Below are 25,006 nucleotides of genomic sequence, written 5' to 3'. Positions count from 1 at the left end.
TTCAGTGCTTTGGCGGCAGCAGCAGCAGCAGCAGCAGCAGCAGGCGGCTTCGACAACCACGCACGCACATCAAACACGACGACAGCTCACACACACATTCATACATTTATATTTATCGGAGATTTTAAAAAGAAAATCTTCAAAAAAAAAGCACAAAAAAAAAAAAAAAAAAGTTTCTGAAAGTGAGTTTCACAAAAGGAGTTCTGTGTTGTGTAGTTGACTTCTTCTTCTTCAGCAGGGTCGGCCACAACGACGACGACTACCACCACAAAGAGACCAAAGAAAAGCGCTGCTGCAGTGCATTCTGGGGGTTCGAGTCAATATTTACAGCCCGTGGAATGATAACGTATCAGTTTCCTTTTTTTATTTTTTCCTTCCTTCTTTTTTTTTTCATATTTACACACATTATCATCAGCTCCTTCCTGCTCCTTCCTGCAGCGACGGTCGTTCGCTCGCCAACATCCCACGTCTCCCTCTCTCCCTCCCTTTCCGCTCTCCGGGTCTCCTCGGGTCTCGGGTCCTGAATCTGAATCAATACTCCCACTCGTCCGTCTTCATGTCCAGGTAGTTGAGAATGTTCTGGGCGAACTTCACCGCCTGCTTGCGCGCCATCTTGGTGCCGTCGTCGCCCTGCGGGTCCACGGCGTCCAGCGCCAGCAGCTGCTTGGTGAGCAGCTCCTCCAGCATCATGTAGCTCTTGTCCACGCGCTTCCCGTCGAAGCCCAGCACCTGCGCCTGGAGGTCCGACAGCGAGCCGAGGACCATCCACACGGCCCGGTGCGCCGGGTGCTCGCTGGCGCCCGGCTGGCGGCGGGCCAGGGCCTCGCGCAGGTCCAGGAAGGTGACGATGGCCTGGACCTCCACCACGGCGCGGCGGCGGGCCTCGCGGATGCACGGGTTCTTGGCCGTGTCGACCTGGTCCAGGTGCGTGAGGAGGCTCTGCAGCTCCGCCTTGGGCCTGAAGCTCAGGTCGCCCACGGCGCAGTGCCGCAGCACGCCCTCCCGCAGGTGCGACACGTGGGCTCGCACCGCCTCGATCTCACGTATGGAGTTGTTCTGGCCCAAGTCATACCTGGGGAAAAACAAAAAAAACCAGGAAGGAAAAATGCTGAATTTTTCAAAATAAAACACAAGCAAAAAAGTTCAAATACCCATTGTAGACCCATTTTAGGTAACGCTTTAATTTACAGGCCGTTAACTATGTGATAATGTCAAGAAATAGACAAGAAATAACAATTAATGGCATAATAATGTATAGAAATGTCATATTCATTAATTATATTCAATTATTATATTCATTATATTCAATTTCACATTAATGTCTAGAAATAATGGTCAATTTCATAGTAATGTCGAGAAATATCGCCAAGAAATAACAATTGATTGCGTAGAAAAAGCCCAGAAATATCGGTCAGTTGCAAGAAGACTTGATGGAGAAAAAAATTCCCCAAAAAATTCAAAGCATGTGTAATCTTTGAAATGCTGTATTTCAAAATAAAACACACGCAAAAATGTTGTAATACACAGAGAAGTTGTTATGTTTTAGACCCATTTTAGGTAACGCTACAGGCCGTTAACTATGTGATAATGTCAAGAAATAGACAAGAAATAACAATTAATGGCATCATAATGTCTAGAAATTTCATATTCATAAATTATATTCAATTATTATATTCAATTTCATATTAAAGCAGAAGTAAGCTGAATATTTGTGTTAATATGAGTCTTAAATAGTTGTATCTTCCGACAGCAATCACTTATATAGAGTGTTTGGTCTGAAACACGGGTCTGTCAGTCACTCTGCTCTGCTCTGAGCCGAGGAGAAAACTTTCCTTGTATCCTACAACCTTTATCCAATGAGGAGAGAGAACGGCATAAAGGGGCAGTCCTCTCTGTGTGTGCAGCCAAGGGATGTGCGTGAATGTGGTGACGTAGGGACGAGGGCGGGGACTGCTAACTCCATCTGCTGACAGGAAGTTAGCCAAAACGCCCGGATCGCTTACTTCTGCTTTAATGTCTAGAAATACCCTAGAAATAACGGTCAAATTAAAGGGTTACCCACTTTTATCAACTTATTTTTCAAAGGTTTTCATCTTATTTGTTGTATTGATTGTACATGCGACCTCTGATAAAACTGTATATTTTTGTGTTCTGACTTTATTGTTTGATCATTTCGCCGTACAAAGTTGTTTTTCAGCTCCGGACTAACAGACTAATCCCCTCTGTAAAAACCTTCAGAATATAGAAAGGGATCAAACTGGAAGGTTTGGTGCCTGCAAAGTGGAGATTTCTAGCTCAGAGTCTGAGGAAAAACTCATGATGAGAAAACGTCCTTTAAAGATTTGTACTGTAAAACTCCATAGATTCTTATTGTCAATCGTACTTTTATGATTTGTTACTGATACTATTTGGAGCCTACATCATTGTTCAGTAGAGAGAGAGCTTTACAACGATACCTGACATGACATGGGTCAGACAACAGGAGGTTAACTTTTGGTAAATGGGAGAAATAAAAATAAAAATAATAATAAAGGAGAAATCTACCGACGAAAGAAAACAAAAACACATTAATGCTGTTTTTCTACCATTTCTTTCCTCTATTCTGAAAGAAGACATGTTAAGGAAGCAAAATAGTCCAAAAGTGCATGAAAAACAATGTTTTTGCCTGCAGTGTCAGAGCATCAACTGAGGACGATAACGTGATGAGATCATCTGATCATCGTGGTCTGATCTTGTCGTCCAGTGCAGTAGAAACAAAAAATCAAAAATAAAAAGCTTTAACGTCTTCCTGCACTGTGGTTATTCAAAGCGCCAGCTGTGCCAGGCCGAGGAGACGGAAAGCAGAGGAGGCAGCAGCACCAACACACCTCCAGAGAATCACAATTAAGTCAAAGAGACAAGTGTGTTGCTGCAGCCGCCGCCAAAATAAAAGCACACAAGTCAAGTAAAGTGGGTCTAAATGTGTGATTTTTGCAAACAAAAAACAACCTTAAAATGCTAAAAAATGTAAAATGTATTTTCTCTTTCAGTAGGATTTGTTTTATTTTGGCATCAAACATGCACTTTTATCCTCCTGTGATAGAAAATCAGAATTAGGGGGTGACAGAGCTGTTTTACATAATGGAGCGCTTGGTGGGCGTATCGGTCCTGAAAAAATTGGTATCAGTGATTCTCCAGCGGTGTGAGTCTAATTCCTGACAGAGCAGAGTGGTTCAAATCTAAAACTGAAAAACGAGTTCCTCCTACAGTTCATCATCATCGTTCACGCTGGAGCTCCAGTACAACAACAACAACATGAGAACATGTGCAGTGTAGAGTCAAAAAAAATCAATCTGTGTGTAAATGTTAATATTTAATGTTGTTGATTTATACAAACTAATATTTAAAGGTCCTGTGTGTAATAATTGGTTTGGTAAAAGGTTTATTGGAAAAATGGTAGGTAAATGCAGAAGGCAACGTGCATCAGCAGTTTTGCATGAATTTCCCTCTAAAACAACTCTGTCTGGTAACGTTGTGTTATTATCTCATAGCGTGGTGAATGTGCAGGTCACAACTTGTCCACCAGAGCGTTGTGGAGTTGTTGGATTGTGTATTTGATGAGCTTGATGAGGGAAACCAAGAAATCCCATAATGAGCCTCCGTAACGTAGCTCTGAGCAGCTCACCGCTCTGCTCCACCGTTCTAAAAATAGCTTGCACCGACAATTAAAGGTAACGAACCTACTGCTATGACTATAGGGATTATGGCAATGGGCCAATTTGCCAAAATGCTGAACTGTCCCTTTAAGCGTGTTGCAAATGTTACATAACAGATTTGGTTGGAATGCCCTTTAGTGGACAAGGGACGTAATAATAAGATGATATAGGTGTAGGCTATATAATGAGCAAAAAACAACAACAACAAAAAAAAAAAATTCTAATATTTAACACAAGAACCGTTAGAAATTTGAATCTGATTTGGGGGGAGGATTGGCATTCTTAAAGGGATAGTTCACCCAAAATTGACGGACATTACATACGAGCAGCATGGAGGTATTTGGATGTTTTTTGGTGTGTCTTTTTGTTACGAAGACAGTTGGTATCCATTTGCAACCGTTATGTGGACATGCACTGCTACGCCGAGACCCCCTGTAACTCAGAGAAGCCACGGAGGACTCTGAAACTTCTCCCAGCCCTTAGTCCACATGAGGGAGAGTAGATAATGAGTGAAATTTCAATTTTGGGTGAACTATCCCATTAATATCTCCTCTCTCTGTCTTACCTGCGTGTGTCTTCTCCCTCCCCCTCCAGGTCCAGGTGTTTGAGGAGCCCGTTGATCTCCTCCACCACCTGTTTCCTGTAGTTCCTGATGGCGGCGTTGCCCGACACGTCGAGCGCGTCGAGCTCCACCTGCATCTCCGTCAGGATGCGCGACAGGTGAGCGCAGCTGTCGCGGCCGCTCAGCCCCATCAGCAGCGCCACCAGCTGGCCGCGCGCCACGCTCACCTTCACCATCACCTGGTTGATGCGGTGCACGGCCTCGTGGGTGTCGCCCGACAGCGGCAGCGAGAGCGTCTGCTGCTGCGTGCGCCCCTCCAGCACGTCCTGCACCGCGCACAGGCGGGTCAGCGCCCGGTAGCGAGCTTTACGCAGCGGCACGCGCCCCTCGGTCTTCACCTGGGTGAGCCGCAGCACCAGCTCCTGCAGGGGGGGAGGTCAGAGAAATAATCACGGTGTTACGATTATCACGATTATTATGCATTCATTAATTTCACAACACTATTAATGTGTAAAATCAAATATAGTTAAAATACTAATTATAAAACATTACTAATTATAAAACATTTTAAATATTTATTAAGATATGACCAATTATTAATCCGCCAGGGGAAGTGTTTGAAATATTTTTTTTGTGTCTTGCCTCACTCCCGAGTCCATGACCAGCAGATAGACACCATCCTTTCGACTGTGCGTGCAGTAACAAGGGAGATAGAGCCGTATCGCCCGTAATTAGCTTAGCTCAAACAATGGAAGTGTATAGTTCAAGTTCAAGTTCAAAGTGTTTATTGTCATTTGCACAGTGGAAAGGTGAGTTTCCCTGACAATGAAATTCTTACTTTGCTGTCCTCGTCATAGAAAGCCAGCAATTATAAGGAAAAACTAGATAAAAAATGGACAATATGGGTAGTGTTAGCCTGCCTCCTACCCGAGCTGAAACCAGCAGTCAGAAGCTGATTTCATTTTAGCTCTAAACTCTGTAAATATATCACTTTATCAACATTTCAAACATTTGTAGTTGAGAAAGTAGCCGTTTAGATCAGCAGTGTGTCGTTAATTTGTCTAAATACCAGCTGTTTACAATTTTGTTGGGACGAATTCGGCACTACTCAAGCTAGCCGTTGTGACCAACGCACTTCCGGTTACTTTCACAAAATAAAACACCCGTTGGCCTTTACATACAGAAAACCATGAGGATAGAATTTGTGCTTTTACTTTGAAACAGGAAGCTAACCTACCCTCGATGTAGCTAGCTTGAACCAAAATAAACCGTCTTTGCTTGAACCCTCCGTTTTGACCGATCTCGTCCCGTTAGCGGCATTTGACCGCTCAAGATGCCTTACCGGAGAGTTTTGTCAGCTCTGAGACCAAGATCGGCCCGCCGGTTTCCGTTTAGAGTTGCTGAAGAGTTTCTCTGATGACTTTAGGTGGAGGCAGGCTAACACTACCCATACACTTCCAGTGTTTGAGCTAAGCTAATTACGGGCGATACGGCTCTATCTCCCTTGTTACTGCACGCACAGTGGAAAGGATGGTGTCTATCTGCTGGTCATGGACTTGGGAGAGAGGCAAGACACGAAAAAAAAAATGTTGGCGTATCCCTTTTAATTCCTACCAATTCAATGCTACGTTAGGTAAATGGACCAGTATCTGTGCATTTACCTTTACTTTGACGACTGCCGAGACGGTTCATACATAAACCTTTTTCTTGGAAAGTGACGGTATTTAGGAATCTTTGCGATCAATTAATTGTGGCATTTAATACTGCGATTATTAATTGTGAAATCTAAAGTAATTGCGCCATCCCTACCTGCAGGGCGTCCACCAGCTCGTCGCTGATCTCCGCCACGCCCCCGGCGCGTTGCGGCACCACCACGCGCTCGTCCACCAGCTGCCGCGCCTCGGTGCTCAGCTGCTCGATGGCGAGGCGCGACGGGTGCGTGGCGTTCTCCTCCAGGTAGCGCAGCAGCCCCTCCACCTCCTGCGCCGCCCGCTTGCGCGCCCCCTGCAGCTCCGGCTTGCCCTCCGAGTCCACCTGGTCGACCTGCAGCAGCAGCCGCGTCAGCTCGCGCTCCAGCCGCTTGTAGTCGCGGTCGTTCTGCAGGCCGCTGAAGGTGCAGACCTGAGGCCCGAGCGACGCCACCTCCTTCTGCACCTCGTACAGACGCATCATGGCGGGATGCTGCGGATGGTACGGCTGCTGCTGCTGCTCCATCGGATGCTGCTGCTGCTGCTGCGAGCCGCCATGGTCCATCCTCTTCCCGCCATCAAAGGGCTTCCCAAAGAGGCTGCAGGGAAAACAACAACAAGAACAACAGAGTCAATAGGGGACAATAAGGACAAATCAGAGCGGAGACGGACGAAACCTCTGCAGAGCCAAACGTATCCACCTTTTTCCGGACGTCAAAAATGTGTGCCGGTTTTGCTCTTCCAGTGGAATTGTATGTTTATGTTTCCATGGTTTCGGTAGTCACGGTAAATGCATGGATTTATTTTTTTTTCAATGAAAATCTGTAAAACGCATGGATCATCACACCTGCTTTTATAACAATGGATATTACACAAATTGACATCCATGTTAAAAGCCAGCGTAGAATGGATCCAGTGTTTCCCACAGGATTTCAGGAGACCATGGCGCGACCGACCGGGGGGGGTTAGGGGTCGTTGGTCCGACTGGGGGGGGGGGGGCGATATAGCGCTGGAGCTGAGAAATTAGCGTGCGCCCGTGTCTGTGTATCTATGTGCAGGCAGAGATCAGAGATGGTTTTTAAATAATCATGCTAGCGTTTCACTAGCTCTCATCTCTGCCAGAAAATATATATATATATATATATTTTTTTTTTTTTTCTGTGAGAGACTGTGGCGGGCCCAAACGAGACTGTGGCGGGCTTGCAGACTTGTTAATTAATGGGAAACACTGATGGATCCATGCGTTTACCGCAACTATGACAATGACTGAAAACCATGGAAACGTAAACGTACAATTCCACCGGAAATGCAAAACCGGCTTCCGGTTTTGACCATAGATGACGTTCGGAAACTTGTGGATAGATAGTATTCGATGACGTCATTCGAGGGGGGGGAGTGTCCGCCATGTTGTACGGATAAACCCTGTTGGAAACTGAGGTGGACGGGAACAAACTTGTCAAAATGACGACAAAAAACAACACGAGTTAACACGACGTAGGCGCTACGAAGACAAAATGTAGCCTTATCGATGGTTTACAGTAGATCCGTAAAGTCCGTTGGCTTTTCCGCTGTGTTGCTAACCCTCCGCCGGGCCATGTGCATTTGTTTACAACTAACAAAGCCTATGAAGAATCAATACATGGAGCGGTGGATAACGTTGTGTAACACATACGAAGTTAAGACGTGTATATTTGTGTAGTTTTATCTGTCATAAAGACAGATCACTTCAAAAGTTTCTTTATTTTCATATTTTCACAGCCAAGTGTTGGTTGAACTGAAACCTGCGACTAACATCTGGGTCTGAGCCAGAGCGGCCGACACACACACACACACACACACACACACACACACACACACACACACACACACACACACACACACACACACACACACACACACACACACACACACACACACACACACACACACACACACACACACACACACACACAGAGAGGACGATCTCTGCAACCTTCGCCAAACATTCAAACACAAACAATGTGACAGGATGTAAACACTTGAATACACACGATGACTCAACATGTTGTAGACAATGTGACGCCAACATGTTCAAGCAAATCTCCACATCTCTAGTAGGAGCAGCGCTGATGTTCAAGGGTAAAACACAGAGGATGTTACACTGATACCGATATCTGGACATAACGTATCCGCCGATACCCGATACCGATCGATACCACTTCACCAAGACAGTGAAGGCATCAGGCTTGACTTTAACATTGCTTTCCTAACTTTATAAAACATTGTTGCTCTGTGTGTAGCAGCTCTCCAAGTACAGATATATCAGCGTCATTGATCAGCCTCATTATCCGATACCTGACCGAGCTATTAAGTCGATATCTGGGCCGATATGATATTAATATCGGATCTATATAATAATATATAACGTGAATTTTTTTGACAAAATGACATCACCTGAGAAAAAATGAAATAATCAAAATCATGGGGAAGAAAAAAACAAGGATAAAGTGTTAAAATCTCCAGTTTGCAGGAGATTTCTGACGGCTCCAGAGTCATTCAACATGACAATAATCCATTTCATGTGTGAAGAAGTCCTGATGCAGTCGCTTCACAACTCGTTACCGATCCACAGCAAGAAAGGAAAAAACAAAACAAAGTGTCTCTGAGAAGTAAACCTCGTTTCTTCAATGTGTTTTATGACTTCTGAAGCTGATGTTCAACTTTTCAACTTTAACATCTCTGAAACATTATCAACATTATGTCCAGCTGAGCAGCTTTTCTGTCCGGTGGCCCCGAGAGGTCAACACAACACAACAAATTCAGAAACATCATCAGTTTAACGACACATGAGCTGCAGAAACTCACTCAAACAGAAAGTGAGAAGTGTTTCTGGGGACGCAATAAAGCGACGGACCCGGTTGGAGGCGCCTTTTGTGCAGGGTTTGTTTGGTTTATTATTTTAACGAATCACACGATTCACTTATTATTGTTAATATGAACTGTTGTGTGCGTCTGTGTCCCCCAGAAACAGAAACACTTCTGCTACGTTGTGAGTTTTTGCAGATTTTGTGTGTTTGCATGTGTTATATTAAGGTGCATAGTGCATTGAGCCCTCAGGGCCACCGTACACCTGCAGCACAGAAAAGGACACTGATCAGAGCTGCAAGATCAAAACACACAAAAAAAAAAACCCGGGGGAAACTTCATGTGTTCAGCGACGATGTTTTTCCAGTTTCATAACTAATTTGTTTCATAATTGATTTGTCATCGTGTGGGAAAAAAAGAAAAATCGTGTTGGAGGGAAGCTGCTCCGGTTGCACCACGTTGAACCGAAAACTAACAATAATTACACACTACGCACACACACACTACGCACACACACACACACACAGAAAAAAAACCCAACAACACATGAAAGCAGCCCACGAGTTGTGACACATGACGCCCGGCACGTCGCCCCGTCAATCACGGTTCAGCCACAAACTGACAGCAGCAGATGAAGAGATGAAGTGCAGCCAGGGCAGAGCTGCATCATTTATAACTTTACTCACTCAGCGCCCCGATGTGACGACGGGAATGTTTTATTTATGTTTATGCTTCAAGTTGCACAAATAAACAAACAAAACAAAAAAAATCTTGTTTCCACCTGTTTCCCTTCGCTCCTCAGGTTCCAGTCTGAACCTCCGCTCCATGATTATCAAATCCCTGAGGCTGCATTTAGTGTCAATATTAGACCGGTTATCGGCGTGTCTCGGCTGATGTTCGGCATTTTTATGATAATCGGCGGTATCTTTTCGCAGATAAGATAACCGATAAAATAAGTCATTTGGAAAGATGTATTCAGTCTAATCCCAGCTGTGTTATTCTAAACTTTGAAGTCAAAGTTTTAATCTTTATGGCAAATGAATATTGGTTCTAAACAGGAATAGACCAGTTATCGGCATGGCAGATAATAATGGACGATATTCTGCTTTTTTTTGATAATCGGTATCGGCTGTTTGTGTCACTGAATAAATGTATTTATAAAACGCACTCCTTTGTCTCTAATGTAGCCACCCTTCTGCTGTGTGACAACGTCCCTCCCACTGAACCGAGACCTGTTTTGCAGTTTGTGTTGTTGTTCTACAAAAGTTTAACGTCTCTTTATCACAGATTTTTACAGTGTACAAAACAGAAACAAACTGCTTCTTTCCCAGAGGTGTTATTCTAAATTCCGACATCAAAATGTTCATTTTTACAGCAAATGAATATCAGTTCTAAATACTGATTATTGGTTTACTTGATTACTAATAATTGGTATCTATATCGGCCTGGAAAAAACCATATCGGTCGATCTCTTGTTCTAAATATCCGTTAAAGAGACCCAGAGGAGTTTGCTTTTGGTTATAAAAGAGTCTCATAGTCTACAAAATGTTGATGTAGTTGTCAAAGCTTATGTTTAAGGGGTGAGGAGGCACTCCGGATACGTAAATACACATACTAAAACAATGAAAAAGTGAGTTTTGCATAATATGTCCCACTTAAAGTGGATGAATCTACGTTACCCACTTGTTAATGGGTCAATTTTTTTTCAATAAATATATTGTTTTGTCTTTATAGTTATTTTGATATTATCATTTAGTAGTCGTTTGCCCAGAATTTCCTGGTTTCCCGGATGCTAGTTGGCATCGTTTATGGTCGGAATGACCGTTTATGGATGGTATCTGATCCGTCTTCAAACCTCTGACCTTCATTCCTGATTAATGAAAACATTCTTGGCAAATGCTTAATTTAAATTTTACCATGGGTGCGGAGGCTCATGGGAAATGTAGTGTGAAAACACTTGCGCTTTCCGAAACTCCTCGTAGTCCCTTTAACAGTTTCCTTGATTACTAATAATCGGTATCGGCCCTGAAAGAAACATATCTGTCGATCCCTAGTCAATATACTGTACAGAAACATGCAGAAACTGGAGATGTTTCACTAAGAAACCAACACCTCACACTAGTCTGGTTTTGTGACCTTGGCCTCTTTTTGTTGAGTCTGCTGCTCTTGTTTCTTTAATCAAACCCAACTTCAGATCAATCAAATCAAATCGAGTAACGAACCGTCGGACAAGACAAGGAGGAGAAAATGTCCAACATGATAAACTCATCATACAGGATCCATGATGTGCTTTACAACCGAGATGCGAGGAAGAAAAAAAAGAAAAAACTGAATGAGGTTAACCTACATTTCGTCTCGACACGATGATGAACACCCACATGACAACCGTTCAGAGTATTGCACTGCGTTTCTCTCCGGCTTGTTGGCTGACATGATGCTGATAGCTCTCTAATCCTCATTAAAATAAAAAAAAAAACGATCCTGCCTGTCGCTCGCTCCGGCTTTAAATACCAACACACTCTCACCCCCCCTAAAAAAGAATATGGAGTATGTAGTGGTTCAGTGCTTCTCCCTCCTTCCCTCCTTCCTCGTCTGATCCGTGCAGGAGGATTTTCAGTCCAGCGGCCACATGAGGTGTGTCTGTGTGTGTGTGTGTGTGTGTGTGTGTGTGACTGTCACACAGGTGCCTGCAGCCGTGAAACCAACTCCCAGTTCGACTCCACTTTGAAAAAAAAAAGACAATTCTTCTTCTTTTTCATCAGATTAATGAGTTCAATTCAACTACAAGGGCACAAACCTTCACACACCTGCTACTTGGTACACATTACAATTACACAACTGTTACACATCCTGCACAAACAGACTAAATATAAATATGTTTCATGTCTCCTTATGATTTTATACAGATTTTGTCACTGTATCCTTAATATTATTGTTATAGCCAAAGTTATTTTATTGTCCAAATCATCATCTTACCTGTATTTGTTGATTCTATTCTATTGAAGCTGCTGTGACACAATAGGGTTAATAAAGTTCTATTCTATTCTATTCTATTCTAAATGGGTATATTAGGCAGGACACTGCAGCGATTTAACTTGTAGGAGTCTGTTTTTAGCAATCATGGTTTTATTTGAGGAAAAAGATTGGAATAGCCTACTATATGAGCATAACAATAACAACAATAAATTGTATAAATCTATCTTTATTATAGTCTATTTTATTCTATTGTAGATAAACCCTAAATTATATAGTATATGTAGATTTTTGCACTAGAATTTTTTATTTTATTGCTATTTTTTGTACCTCTGCATTTTATTCTCCTTATTATCTTATCTGTATTTTTTTATTCTAGTCTATTGGAGCTGCTGTGACACAACAATTTCCTGTAAAGGATTAGCCTAATAAAGGTCTATTCTTTTCTATTCTTCTATTTGAGAGTTTCGTCCTCGGCTCAGGGAAACATCAACTATTCCACTATTTCCTGACACTTTACAGAGGCAAATAATCAAATGTGATTAAATGTGAAAATATTCGTCATACTCGGTTGGTCAACAATGGAGATAATGAGAAGTTAAGAAGTTGCTCCGGCAACTAGAGGTCGAGAGGTCGACAGAGGAGAGTTGATTTAAAGAGGAGTGACACTAATTCTGCAAGTTTGGTTGTAGTTTTTTGTTATTTTGTGTCCCTTTGTAGTTTCTTTCTCATCTTTTTGTGGTTGTTTCGTGTCTCTACCTGTTCCTTCCTGTGGCTGTTTTGCATCTTGCTGTAGTTGTGTCGTCTATTTTCAGTCGTTTTTATCTATTGTTGTGGTCGTTCCTCAAAATAAATCCTGCTGCTTACTTTTTTTCTGCACTTTCAAAATGCACCTGCATGAACCTCAATATCTGCTTCTCGCTGGAGATGTGGAGAGTTTGTCTGACACTCGTCTGAATCCTCCTGTCACAAGAGATCCACACCGACGAGATGCTACAGCAGCAGCAGCAGCAGCAGCACTGAGATGCAGATGTTATGTTGTGTTGTGTTGTGTGTTGTTATTCCTAAAGTGAAGCTGTACTAAGCTGCTGCTGTTGTGGTGGTGTTCAGCGGTGACGGTGTGAAACGTCCCTGCAGCTTCAGTGAAGGTGCTCGGCTTTAAACGGCTGAGATCAAGGTCAGGAGCAAAAACAAATGTGACCAGGGCATCGGTGCTAAATAACACTGATCTCAGACCAGGGCTGCGTGTCGCTACTGAGTCAACTCGATCTCTGATTCAATTCATTACTGATTCATTTAGAGATGTTTCAGTGTTAACACCAATTTTGCTCAGTTATGAAAGAGATTTCCACAGAACTAATGCTACATACAAAAGATGAAACTCTCCAAACTGGTGAATTATTGATAATATTAATGTTTACATTAAAAAAACAGTTACATTAATGCACATTCATCTAACATTGCACTCCAGAAGTAAACAGTGCAACTCTTCAGTACAGTTGCTACTTAATTCAACTACTGCAATCGATGTGTAAGTTTTGTTTAAGAAGTGAATGGGATGTAGCTATACACATCTGCACAGATCTCTAACTAACAGGAAGTGGCATTTATTAAAAGATCGATCTAAGGATTTTATGAATAGATATCGTATCTTTTCAAATGAAGATTGATTGATATGAATCAGAAAATCGATTCACCCAGCCCTGTCTCAGACTCAGACAGAGGCCTCCTGCCTTGACCTCTTGAACTTGCACCCTGATTGGCCAGTTCAGTGATCCATCCATCCTTTATTATAATGTAAAAAAAAAAATCTAGTCCACTTAAACAGAGAGGATGAGAAAAAAAAAAAAATCATGATCTATTTTTATAAACCGATAAAGAAAGAAGGAAAGAGCAGTGAAACTGTTACCGAGGGAACGCCCAGCTCACATCAAAGTGAACTTTTCTGTATCGACGAGGTGAAACGTCGGTGATAAACTGGATTTTTAAGGTTTTTTTTTTTTTTTTTTGCAACAGACATGCGTTGCATCATGAGACAGACTGTCATTATGATCCCAGCAGCCAGAGAGAGAGAGAGAGAGCAGGATGATGATGATGATGTGGTTGTTGCATATGAAAACGCTGTGACCCACAATACGATGTGTGTTATCATCAGTTATTATCCGTGGCATCAGTTAACACTTATTAGGAATAGACAGACAGGATTATGCATCACAATTCCACTAAAGTACTTTTTTTTTTAATGTAAGCGACGAGAGGGGCTGGGCTTTTTCCTTTTCCTTTTTTACACAGAACAGTGGATGAATGAATACATGCACGGCTGGTTGGTTGGATGGTTGGTCGGCCAAACAGCTGACAAATCTGTAGTATTTATTAGGGATAATCTCAAGCAAAATCCACTCCAGCCTGCCTGGCCTGGCCTGATGGCAAACACTTGAACTCTTTAGTTTTATCCAGAGATAAGAAGAAGAAGGAGGAGAAGAAGATGATGAAGGAGAGCAGTCTGCAAGTAGAGCACAGTGACAACCTAAAAAACCTAAGATTTTAGGAGTGGAAACAGTAAATTTAGGGGCACAAATCGACTTGCAAAGCAAATATTCACATGACCCTCACACACCTTGACCTGCTGCTGACACCTGTAATGACAGATACTAGGGATTATTTGATTGTTAGAAGAACAACTGCAAATTTCCTAGTTGCACATGTGCATGTAGATGGAAATTTTACTTGCACTGTCTCAAATTTTAGGGGCATAATCTGGAGTAGAGGCATCATCAGTCTGCACACACACACAGCATGGTGGAGGCTAACTGGGCTGCAGGTAACGAGCATCCTCTGCTTAAATCTGCACCCACATCCTAAAAAAAAAAAACCTTCCCCATGCATGCACCGGTCCTGCTCGGCTTTGCGCATTATGTCACCACCGAAAATCCCCCTGTTCACCCAACCAACCATCCACCCATCCAGCTGCTGCAGCTGCTGCAAGGTAGCTACAGTATCCACCACCACCATCACCACCTCAGTCAGTGGGAATGAAAATATTGCAGCATCACCATCGTATCATGTATCATCATCCTCATCATATCACAGCCACAAACAGCTCAGAGCATCTTGCAGGAGCTGACAGCATCCACACATCCTCCTTCCTCCTCTCACATCCTCCTCCTCCTCGTCCGTCGCTCACCTTTTCAAAACTCCGAACACATTCGCGCACATTTTTTTTTGCGGGTGTCTCCTCTTCCCATCGGCCGCAGCAGCAGGGCGGTTCGCTGAGGAGGACGGTGACATCCACAGATGGATCAATCCCAGATGCGTAAAACACAAATTACCCAGGGGTTGGAGGAGCCAAACTAAAAAATAAAATGAAATAAAAACCCCCTCCAAAACCAGGAAACCCCCAACCAAACCAAAGCAAAGCAAAGCAAACCAAGCCGCCTGTCTGTGAGTGTCTATCTCTGACCGACTGACTGCGGTGGTGCGGTCGGTCGGTGCTGCTGCTGCTCCTGTCCGTCGCCCCTCCCACACCGAGTGGATCTGAGTGGGGGGAATCACTCACTCATCACTTCCACTTCACAACAACTTACTTATTAAATTTAAACACCTCTGAATCATTTATAATAATCTACGTGGATAATTTTAGCTCCGATAACAGAGCCACAGCTTGTTTTGTTTTTTTCCTCCACCACCACCTCTTCTCCCTCTCCCTTGAATCCCATTGTCTCTCTGCTGATCACCTGACTCTCTCTCACTCTCACTCTGACCCCACCTTTTGGGGCCGAATAACTCCAGGTTTTCCGGGTTTTAATTAATCAATACCACTCCGTAGCTTTCGTATTTCGGTCCTTACCTGCATAGCCAGCGTACAGCCATCTGGAGTGTTGCGGAAAAGTGCGCAGCGGCTCCTCTGATTAAAGCTAAACATTAGCTCTACCTAGCTCTCTTACCTTCTTGTTACTTTCCTGCTCACGAGTTATGAACTAACACGGAGTTATCTCTCTGTGGGTTAAATCTGTTTACCGCCGTTTTACCTCACTCTATGAATAAACTATGGACATTTATGTCTAAGTTACTTAATATAACACTCACTTCGACGCTGAAATGTATTTATAAACGTGTTATCTTGCGGTGATATCGACTTAAATGTTTTTTAACCAACCGTTGGTTTTTGGTTGGCCAGCACACAGAGCGCGCTCCATTTTGGAATGCCGACGTACCGTTGGTGACGTATCGGCAAGGGCGGGAAAACTAATGAGCTCAGACCGTTAATATAATACATCCATGGCTCAGACCTAAATGTTGCTACTTATTCAAGTATTTTATATTATAGAATAAAAAATATAGTATATTTTAAGTTATTCATAATTTATTTTATTCTCCCAATAGGCTTTATGCACAGCTCCACTACTTCCTGAATTTAAACAAGCTCATTTATTTCCTGTTTTACATTATTGGACGAACTGATTATTCCAGGTGTGTCTGACCATGGTTGTGACTACTGAGGTCAAAGTCAGACACACCTGGATTAATCAGTTCGTCCAATAATGTAAGACAGCTGCGCATAAAGCCTATTATTGTATCTGTATTTTTTATTCTATTCTATTGGAGCTGCTGTGACACAATACTTTCCAGCAAAGGATTAATAAAGTACTATCCTATTCTATTTTATATACTGGTATATTAGGAAATGGCATGTAATGGAAACTGGATAACACAAGAGTTTAACTTGTAGTGGTCTGTTTTTATAAATCATGGTTTTACTTGAGGAAAAAGACTGCAGGATAACTTTTCTGTTATCTATCTTAATTTTATTCGATTGTATATAATCCTAAATTGTATAAAGTATATGCATTTTTTGCACTAGAAGTTTTTATTTTATTTTGTTTTATTTATTTTATTTTATGTTATTTTTATCGCTACTTTTTTACTATTTTTTGTACCTTTTGTGTCACCACGCCAAGTTCCTGCTCGTGCTGTAAAGTGACCTTCATGCTCTTGGCAATAAAACCATTTCTGATTCTGATTCTAAGCATATCATTTTTTTTTAAATCTTTTTTTGTGAGATTATTTTCTTATTACTGTGCAATACAAGCGACGACAAACATAAAAACATGACACAGCACAAGACAGGAAGGACCTAACACCGCAGCACAGCAGCCAAAAGAGTGAATGAAGTGAGAAAAACAAAGAAAGAACAAAACAATAGAATAAGAATATATATATGTATATATAATTAGCCTACTAGACTCATTTAACTCACATTTACCCACCCGCCCGCCCTGGTTTACCCCGGCGGCGACAGCGGTGATATTTTCGAGCGCACATGTTTTCACTGCTGCTGCCGGAGTCACGTGACGTAATGGCTGCCAGTGCACAGGAGGACGTGAACTCTGCGAGTTGAAGGAGTGAGGCCGGATAGTTACAGTTAACAGCAGGGTGCTGCGGTGTTTTTACTGGTTAATTACAGTTAAATAGTTCGTTTAGTTAGTAATTTCGTTTAATTATATTTAAAAAATGGCGTCCGGATCGACCTGTGTGTTCTGGAGGAGAAGGCTCAGCCATGTCGCTCTCCACGCTCCTCTGCGCCCACACGGCTTTCTACCAGCAGCAGCAGCAGCAGCGAGCAGTCGGCTCTGCAGCTCCACACAGGCAGCACAACAGGACAAAACACCAAAGGTTTGTACAATAAATCAAATTCATGCTCCAACAAAAAAAAACACAGAGACGGAAAATAAACACAACACCGCTGCAGCCCTGGAGACTGTGACCACACACACACACCGCTGCAATGACAACCAGCTGTTTATAATGTTGCTGTGCACGGTGTTGATTCACCTGTAGGCTATATGCAGGTCTAGGTTAGAAAACCCATGGGCATTTTAAGATTTTATTATAAGCTTTTTTTTTGCCCATAAATCAACGCTTAATCATCTATAATGACGGCGAATAAATACATAAATTTCCCATGCCTCTGTCTGATAATTACCTCAGTATTCAGATATTCCTCAGGTGTGGTCAGGTGAAGTCTCTGTGGTGTAATGTTCGTTCAGCAACACTCATGTGTTTGTGAACTTCTCCTTTGTCAACATGACCAGACCATGCAGGGTGATTACAGGGAGATTACACTCCTATGATTCATACACAGTCACAGGTGTGTCTACTCTGCATTGGGCTTAACCTTCACAGTAAAAAAAAAAGAAGCTCACTTACAGTGAAATTCACATTTTAATGGGAGGGTGTATTATTTTCTGTCTCCTGTGTTTACAACAATTTGCTATTTCATCCAGCCAGCCCTCACATCTGCAAATCCACATCTGTTTTATTCTCCTGTAGCCTACTATCATCTAAGTGAGAATAAGTGTCTTTTTCCAAAATAAAGCTGCATAATCTTTCAGCCTCAGCATCTTTACACGTCACACCCAAGTTAAGTGTTGCATTTTATACTGTTGTTGAGTAAAAAGTGTAGTTTTTTCTGTCTCCAAAATGTTGTAAAGTTGAAAAGTAAAATAGAAATCCTGAGTTAAAGTGTAACTAACTCAGGATGAACCCGTTACCTCTTTTCTGGCTTGTTGCTCCTGGAGTTTTTTCGTCTGCTGCTCCCCGCTCTTCTCATGTTGCAGTCTGGACACGGATGATAAGCCGACGCCTGGAGTTCAGCTGCTGTTTGAACCCACGTGATGTGACGTCCGTCTGTGTTTGTGTCTGTGTGTGTGTGAATGTCACCCGTTTACTCACTGACTTTAATGACGCTTTTCCTGCTCAAACATGATTTAACACGTCTTTGTATTTCATGAGTAGAATAAAAGACCTCAGGATGAAATGTAGTAAGGAATTTAAATATATTAAATTATTCTACTCTGTTAATCTAATCTGTTATTAGTATTCTCTTGTTATTTATTGTTATGATTAGTGAAGTCTTGCATAGGTTGATGCTTACACAGTGAGTGGTATTTATTGGAGCTGATTGAATTCATCTTCTTTTATGAAATATTAATAAGTACGTCCTACTCTCTTTTCACGCTGCAATCAAGTGTAATGTAATACACTTTATTCTCACAGTCCTCCTACGTTAGACTTCACTCACATACAGTAGCACCTTTCATAGCAAAGTGTCATGGTGCTTGTGCGAATAAAACTAAAATAAGATGAACATTAAAGTTCAAAGTTATCTTTATTACATAAAAACATACAATACCAATAAATACACATAAAACACACACACAGAGCAATCACCCTCTGTTAGGAAAAACAGCACATAAAGCAACACATAACAACACATAACAACACATAGAACACATAGTGGGCAGAGTTATTAATTTCCAAGTGCATACAGAGAAAAAATGCATTCAAGTGCATTCAAACGAGGTAGGATAAAACAGACTTTGTGGTCAAGACAGCTTTACATTAAAGAGGAAACAGAAAACAAACAACAAGAAAACACTAAGTTACAGTATATAAAAAAGTCCAATGCAGAACTAAATAAAATGTAAAATATGTGAAGGTTATGATGTTGAAGTACATTTACTCAAGTACTGTAGAGGAACTTGTGTTTCACTCATTTCCTACATAACAGAGAGAAATATTTAACTTTTTACTGCACGGTGCTTTTATTCAACGACTGTAAACACAAAAACCAGTACTTTTTATCTGTTGTTGAGTCTTATTTTAGTCAACTTGCCAAAAATGAGTACCCGGAAATGTTGAGTACCCCAAAGTTTTATGTTAGAAATATATAGTATGGGTCCCCAGTATTCAGAAACTGCCGGATGCTAATTTATATATATTGGGCAATTAGCACAATTGACATAATTAGCATAAATTAGCATAATTTCCTATATGGGCAATATTTCAGCAAAATTGACTTGGCTGATCTGGGCAATATTGGAGTGGTTTTAGGGGTTATTGATGATGCTGAATCCATTTCTGACATTTTCAAAATTCAAAATGGCTGTCTAAACCGGAAGGGACCAGATTGAAATCCATCAAAATCGGCCCACTGGCGGTTTAAATCTGGTCACTACAAGTTTAGACAGCCATTTTGAATTTTGAAAATGTCAGAAATGGATTCAGCATCATCAATAACCCCTAAAACCACTCCAATATTGCCCAGATCAGCCAAGTCAATTTTGCTGAAATATTGCCCATATAGGAAATTATGCTAATTTATGCTAATTATGTCAATTGTGCTAATTGCCCAATATATATAAATTAGCATCCGGCAGTTTCTGAATACTGGGGACCCATACTATATATTTCTAACATAAAACTTTGGGGTACTCAACATTTCCGGGTTCACAATGGGGCCCTATGGGCTGGCAAGTAGACTATTTTCTCCAAACAGCCGCTTCCTGCTACAGAGGAGACATTGAATTCTTCTGAAAAACAGTTCCTGTCAACACCAGTGAGTCATAATAATATTTCTCCTCAGCTTCTCACAGTGTTTTGTCTGTGTTCTTGTTTTCAGCGCTCGGCCTTCAGGCCAGCAGCCGGCTCCACACACGACTGGATCGGTCCTCCCAACCCTCTGTCCAACCTGCGGCCGATCGTCTACCACGTCCCCGCGGACGAGTCGCAGCTGCAGCGGCGGCTCAGACACCTGAGGCAGCAGACCGAGGACTGGAACCACGACTTCTGGACCAAACAGAACTTCACCTTCAACAAGGTTCGTTAGAAAACAGAAGCTGTGGTGCATTTAAACGTGCTGTTTTCAAGGTTTTATTTTAAGGTATAGTTCACCCAAAATTCAAATTTCACTCATTATCTACTCACCCTCATGTCGACTAAGAGCTGTGGGAATTTTCAGAGTCCTCCGTGGCTTCTCGGTGTTACGGGGGGGGGGGGGGTCCACGCAGCACTGCATGTCCATATGATGGTTGTGAATGGTGCTCACTTTTCTTTGTCCAAAAAGACACACCAAAAAACATCCAAATACCTCCATACTGCTCGTCTATAATGTCCCTCTTGTATTGAAGCCCCGACATGAGAAATTGTTGGCAAAGCAGTGAACTGAGACTAGGGCTGGGTATCAATCAAAATTTTTCGATACCGGTACCGATACCGATACCTTCACTTCGATACCGGTTCCTGAACGATACTTTTTTCGATACCAATTTTTATAACATCAGTTCTAAAAAAAATGAAAATTACATTACACATCACGGTACAAATCTTGAGTTGTATTTTTCTATTCCAACCAGCAGCTTTTCTAAGGCTCAACAGGTAGATCACCCTGGCATGTGTTACAACTTCATTGCAGTTGGATGAATTTTGCAACCTGAAAATATTAGGAAACCACTTTCATACATAATTTTTGTAGTTGACACATTAGGTTTTTAAATAGGCTAAGGGTTTCTGATTTGTTAAATGCAAAAAGTGTTACTATTGTCCCTGGTCTCCCCTAAACATGGCGGTCAGGTAGTCCCATTAAATAAATTAATAAAAAAATAAATAAAAAAAAGTGACTATGTGGTGGCCGCCGGCCGTGTTGTGATCCCCCAGGACACAGATATGTTCAGTCCGCCCTTGTGTAGCTACAGGTACACTACTTGCGCTCCAGCATTTTGCAGGCAGAGGAAACGCTGCTCTGACGTCTGCTCCCTCATGTGCAGTTGCACGTCGCGGAGCCGCACATAGAGAGGCGACAGAAAGAGGCAGGAGGGACTGATAACATGAAATAGCCGAGAGCATAATCTGTATGTGTGCGTCGCGGGGCCGCACGGAGAGGCAGTCTCTCGGGAATTACGTCAAACGCAACAAAATACCGGAGTTTTCTGTGCAAAGCGCCAGTCAATTTAAGCACATGAAAAACAATCAAAACCGGACGTTTTCATATTAAAAATCCGGACGATCCGAACAGGACGTGAAGAGGAACAGGTCACCCGATGCATGCAATCTACGTAATGTTACAGCTGATCACCGGCAGCGTTATCAGATCTTGATCACGTGATTAACCTCCGGGTACCGAAACTTGGCACCGAAAGACGAGGCATGTTTTGATACTCGGTACTACCGAAGCGTTTCGGTCGGTGCCACAAAAGAACCGAAGTTCGGTACGCAGCCCTAACTGAGACACTGGGAGCTTCCACTACAAACAAGCTTAAAATATAGACTTATTTAATTTTTTTCGGAACAATTTCTCATGTCGGGGCTTCAATACAAGAGGGACATTACAGACGAGCACTATGGAGGTATTTGGATGTTTATTGGTGTGTCTTTTTGGACAAAGAAAAGTGAGCACCATTCACAACCATCATATGGACAAATACTGCTGCGCGGACCCCCACTGTAACTCAGAGAAGCCACAGAGGACTCTGAAACTTCTCACAGCTCTTAGTCCACATGAGGGGGAGGAGATAATGAGTGAAATTTTAATTTTGGGTGAACTATCCCTTTAATCATATGCTCTGACTCAAGGAGGTCAGAGGTCATGGTTTCTAAGGCAGAGAGAACACAAGATCATTTTTGTGTTGTTTTTGTTGTGGTACTCAGACCGGTCTTGAACCACATTTTCAAGGTCTCGGTCTCGTTTAAGATGGACTCTGTCTGGATTTTTTAATCAAGTCCAGTCCAGACCACAGCTGCAGTGACCAACGTCTCTTTGTCACTGGCTCATTAAGGTTTATGTGATGCAATTAAATAACTTTAAGATAATTCAAATAGTTTTACTGAAGTATCTGCTTGTGTTAAAGGGAAAGTTCAACATTTTGGCAAATTGGCCCATTGCCATAATCCCTATAGTCATAGCAGTAGGTTCGTCAACTCATCAAATACACAATCCAACAACTCCAAAACGCTGTCGTGGACAAGTTGTGACCTGCACATTCACCACGCTATGAGATAATAACACAACGTTACCACACAGAGTTGTTTTAGAGGTAAATTCATGCAAAACCGCTGATGCGTGTTGCCTTCAGGGACAGTTTTTCATCAAACAGTCTCTGTATTTGCCTCTAAAACAACTCTGTCTGGTAACGTTCGGTGCATGAGTTGAATACAGATTTTTACTCATAAGTAATAATAAAAGATGTTGCAAAATCAAATTTCCAAGTTCCAATTCGACCGTGTGATGAGAGTAAAGCATTTCCTAATAAAATAAAATATGATATGTTTATATAATCAGATTAAGTGAGTTTATTAAATATATTACAGTCCCAGTGGGAACATATTATATATCCGGATTAGACTTGAACTACACACACATTAGGAGAAAAACAAAAAACAAACAGAGTTTTAGGAAATGTCTCCATGTTCATTCAGTTACTGAGAAATCCGATGTTGAATCCGCCGAGTTGGAGCGAAGCCTGGATTCATCCTCAGACCTCAGAGTCCTCGTCCGCTGCAGAGCTGCTGTCCTGCAGCTGAACTCTGACCTCTGACCTCTGCTACCAACCCCTTGTTGTCATGGTTATTAATCAAGTCTGTGCTGACGGGAGTGGTAAGCTCCCACAGAGGGAGAGGCTGCTGCTGTTCTCCAGCAGAGGGCAGCATCACACAACTAGACTGGACCTAAATCACTGCAACTCAATGAATTAAAAACAAAAAAAACAGAGGTTTAAAACTGAAAACTTTTATAAAAAGTATTTTACTTACATTTAGCAGAGTCAGAGAGACAAATGGACATCACACAGTCCTAAATATTCATCTCTCAATTTGTTATGTAGGATTTTTGACTTGTTTAACCCTTTATTGGGCAAGCGACCACATTTAGTAAGCTAAATACTAGTATTGTGGAGTAGTATTGCATTTTTTTTTTTACACTTTTGTATTATTAAATATTCATTTAACTATTACTAATTCCATCTATTTAACTAACTTTTCACTGCTCTCTGCACTGAGCACTTATGTATTTTGTACATGTATTTCTTCTGTATTTGGTTTTATGTACAGTAAAGCGTCTTTGAGAGCTGTAAAAGCGCTGTATAAATAAAATGTATTATTACTATTTAACTACCTTATTACATTTATTTTTTATTTTATCCCTTTGGAAAAAGTATTGCCTTCTAAGAGTGAAGAACCACCTGGTAACTTCACAGACCTGGTTTTTGTCCAGGGTTGAAAATGTTTCCAAGTATTTAAATGAGTGTCCTATTTTTTGTTAGTGTTATGTGGTAAAACTGGTTGTTGTAACATATCATTTCATGTTCTCTGCAGGAAAAAGACGGTTTCATCCTGTCACAACTGAAGTCAAAAGGCCTGACGCTGCGCGACGAACAAGGTGAGGACTCAGGCTCAGACTTTTTTTGAAAACTAAAACTATAAAAACTTTTTGCATTAACAACAAATTCTTCAGAATGATGAGTCTGATTATTTGGTCCCATGCAGGTCGGCGGCGGACCCTGGACAGTGAGGAGATGGCCGTCTTCTACAAGAGCTTCCTGGACACAAACAGAACACGACATGCAGATTACAACAAGTGAGTTGTTGCAGCTCAATATCTCCCATGATGCCGATGGGTGGGTGGGAATAAAAGGAATAAACTTCTGTTTCTCTCCCCGTCTTTTTCGTATCCAGAGAATGGTACCGACGAAACTTCACCATCACGTTACTCATGGCCCGAGTCGCCCTGAACAACATGTGGAGGACAGTTACACACAGCAGCAAGAAAAGCAGCTCTCCTCCCACCTGACAAGTGTTTGTTTTGGCTTCTGTGCACTTTAATGCATCTTTGTCAAAACTTCCACTTCAATCTGAGTGGTGGTTTATCTTTTCTTTTTTTTTTTTTAATATATATATCTGTTTCATTTTGTTTCCCCCTCAGGCCCATAAATATATTTTCACTGCTCACTTGGAGACAGACAGACAAAAAGATTAAGAGCTGTTGAGCTGATTTATTCAGTCTGTCTTCATCGTTGTTGTAATTACCTTGAGAAACGCTCTTAATCTTCAGAAGCTTCCCCCTGGAGCGAGGCGTTCACCGTTCACCTGAAAACATCAATTACTGTAAATAAAAGGATTTATTAAAGTTCTGTTCACACCTGCAACAACGGCTCAGACAGAGACTCTCTACATTTTTAAGGATGAGTTGTGACAAAGCCTGAACTTGTGCAAACACTGGGATTAAGAGACTGAAACAAAGATGTGCATGAACACAGTCTGATGTCGATGGGTGGATACACAGAACAGAAGATGTTGGAGTAGCTGTGTAAATGTAAATGTGAATAAAGAATTAATAAAGGGTTTCACAAGCCACCAGGTCTGCAGCTGTAAATGTTAATGAACTGTTAAATTATGGTAAATTGATTTAACAA

General features: G+C 41.8%; 2 protein-coding genes across 2 annotated transcripts; one reads left to right on the top strand and one right to left on the bottom strand.

Annotated features, from left to right (window-relative positions):
• Window positions 1-259: 259 nt before the first annotated feature.
• Window positions 260-18,677, bottom strand: bag5 (BCL2 associated athanogene 5). The gene is made up of 4 exons (XM_083998813.1): window positions 18,314-18,677; window positions 6,067-6,544; window positions 4,261-4,679; window positions 260-1,072 (listed from the first exon to the last, which is right to left on the bottom strand). Exons 1-4 carry the CDS (start codon window positions 18,370-18,372, stop codon window positions 532-534), a joined length of 1,497 nt encoding a protein of 498 aa, XP_083854939.1. The 5' UTR covers window positions 18,373-18,677; the 3' UTR covers window positions 260-531.
• On the top strand, window positions 17,116-25,006 carry coa8 (cytochrome c oxidase assembly factor 8). The gene is made up of 5 exons (XM_083998849.1): window positions 17,116-17,435; window positions 20,224-20,421; window positions 23,910-23,973; window positions 24,081-24,171; window positions 24,270-25,006. Exons 1-5 carry the CDS (start codon window positions 17,274-17,276, stop codon window positions 24,382-24,384), a joined length of 630 nt encoding a protein of 209 aa, XP_083854975.1. The 5' UTR covers window positions 17,116-17,273; the 3' UTR covers window positions 24,385-25,006.

The sequence above is a fragment of the Trachurus trachurus genome (assembly GCF_905171665.1).
Source record: "Trachurus trachurus genome assembly, chromosome: 22".
Lineage (NCBI taxonomy): Eukaryota > Metazoa > Chordata > Actinopteri > Carangiformes > Carangidae > Trachurus > Trachurus trachurus.
The sequence above is the reverse complement of the archived record's forward strand: the minus strand, read 5'-3'. Positions and strand labels throughout refer to the sequence as shown.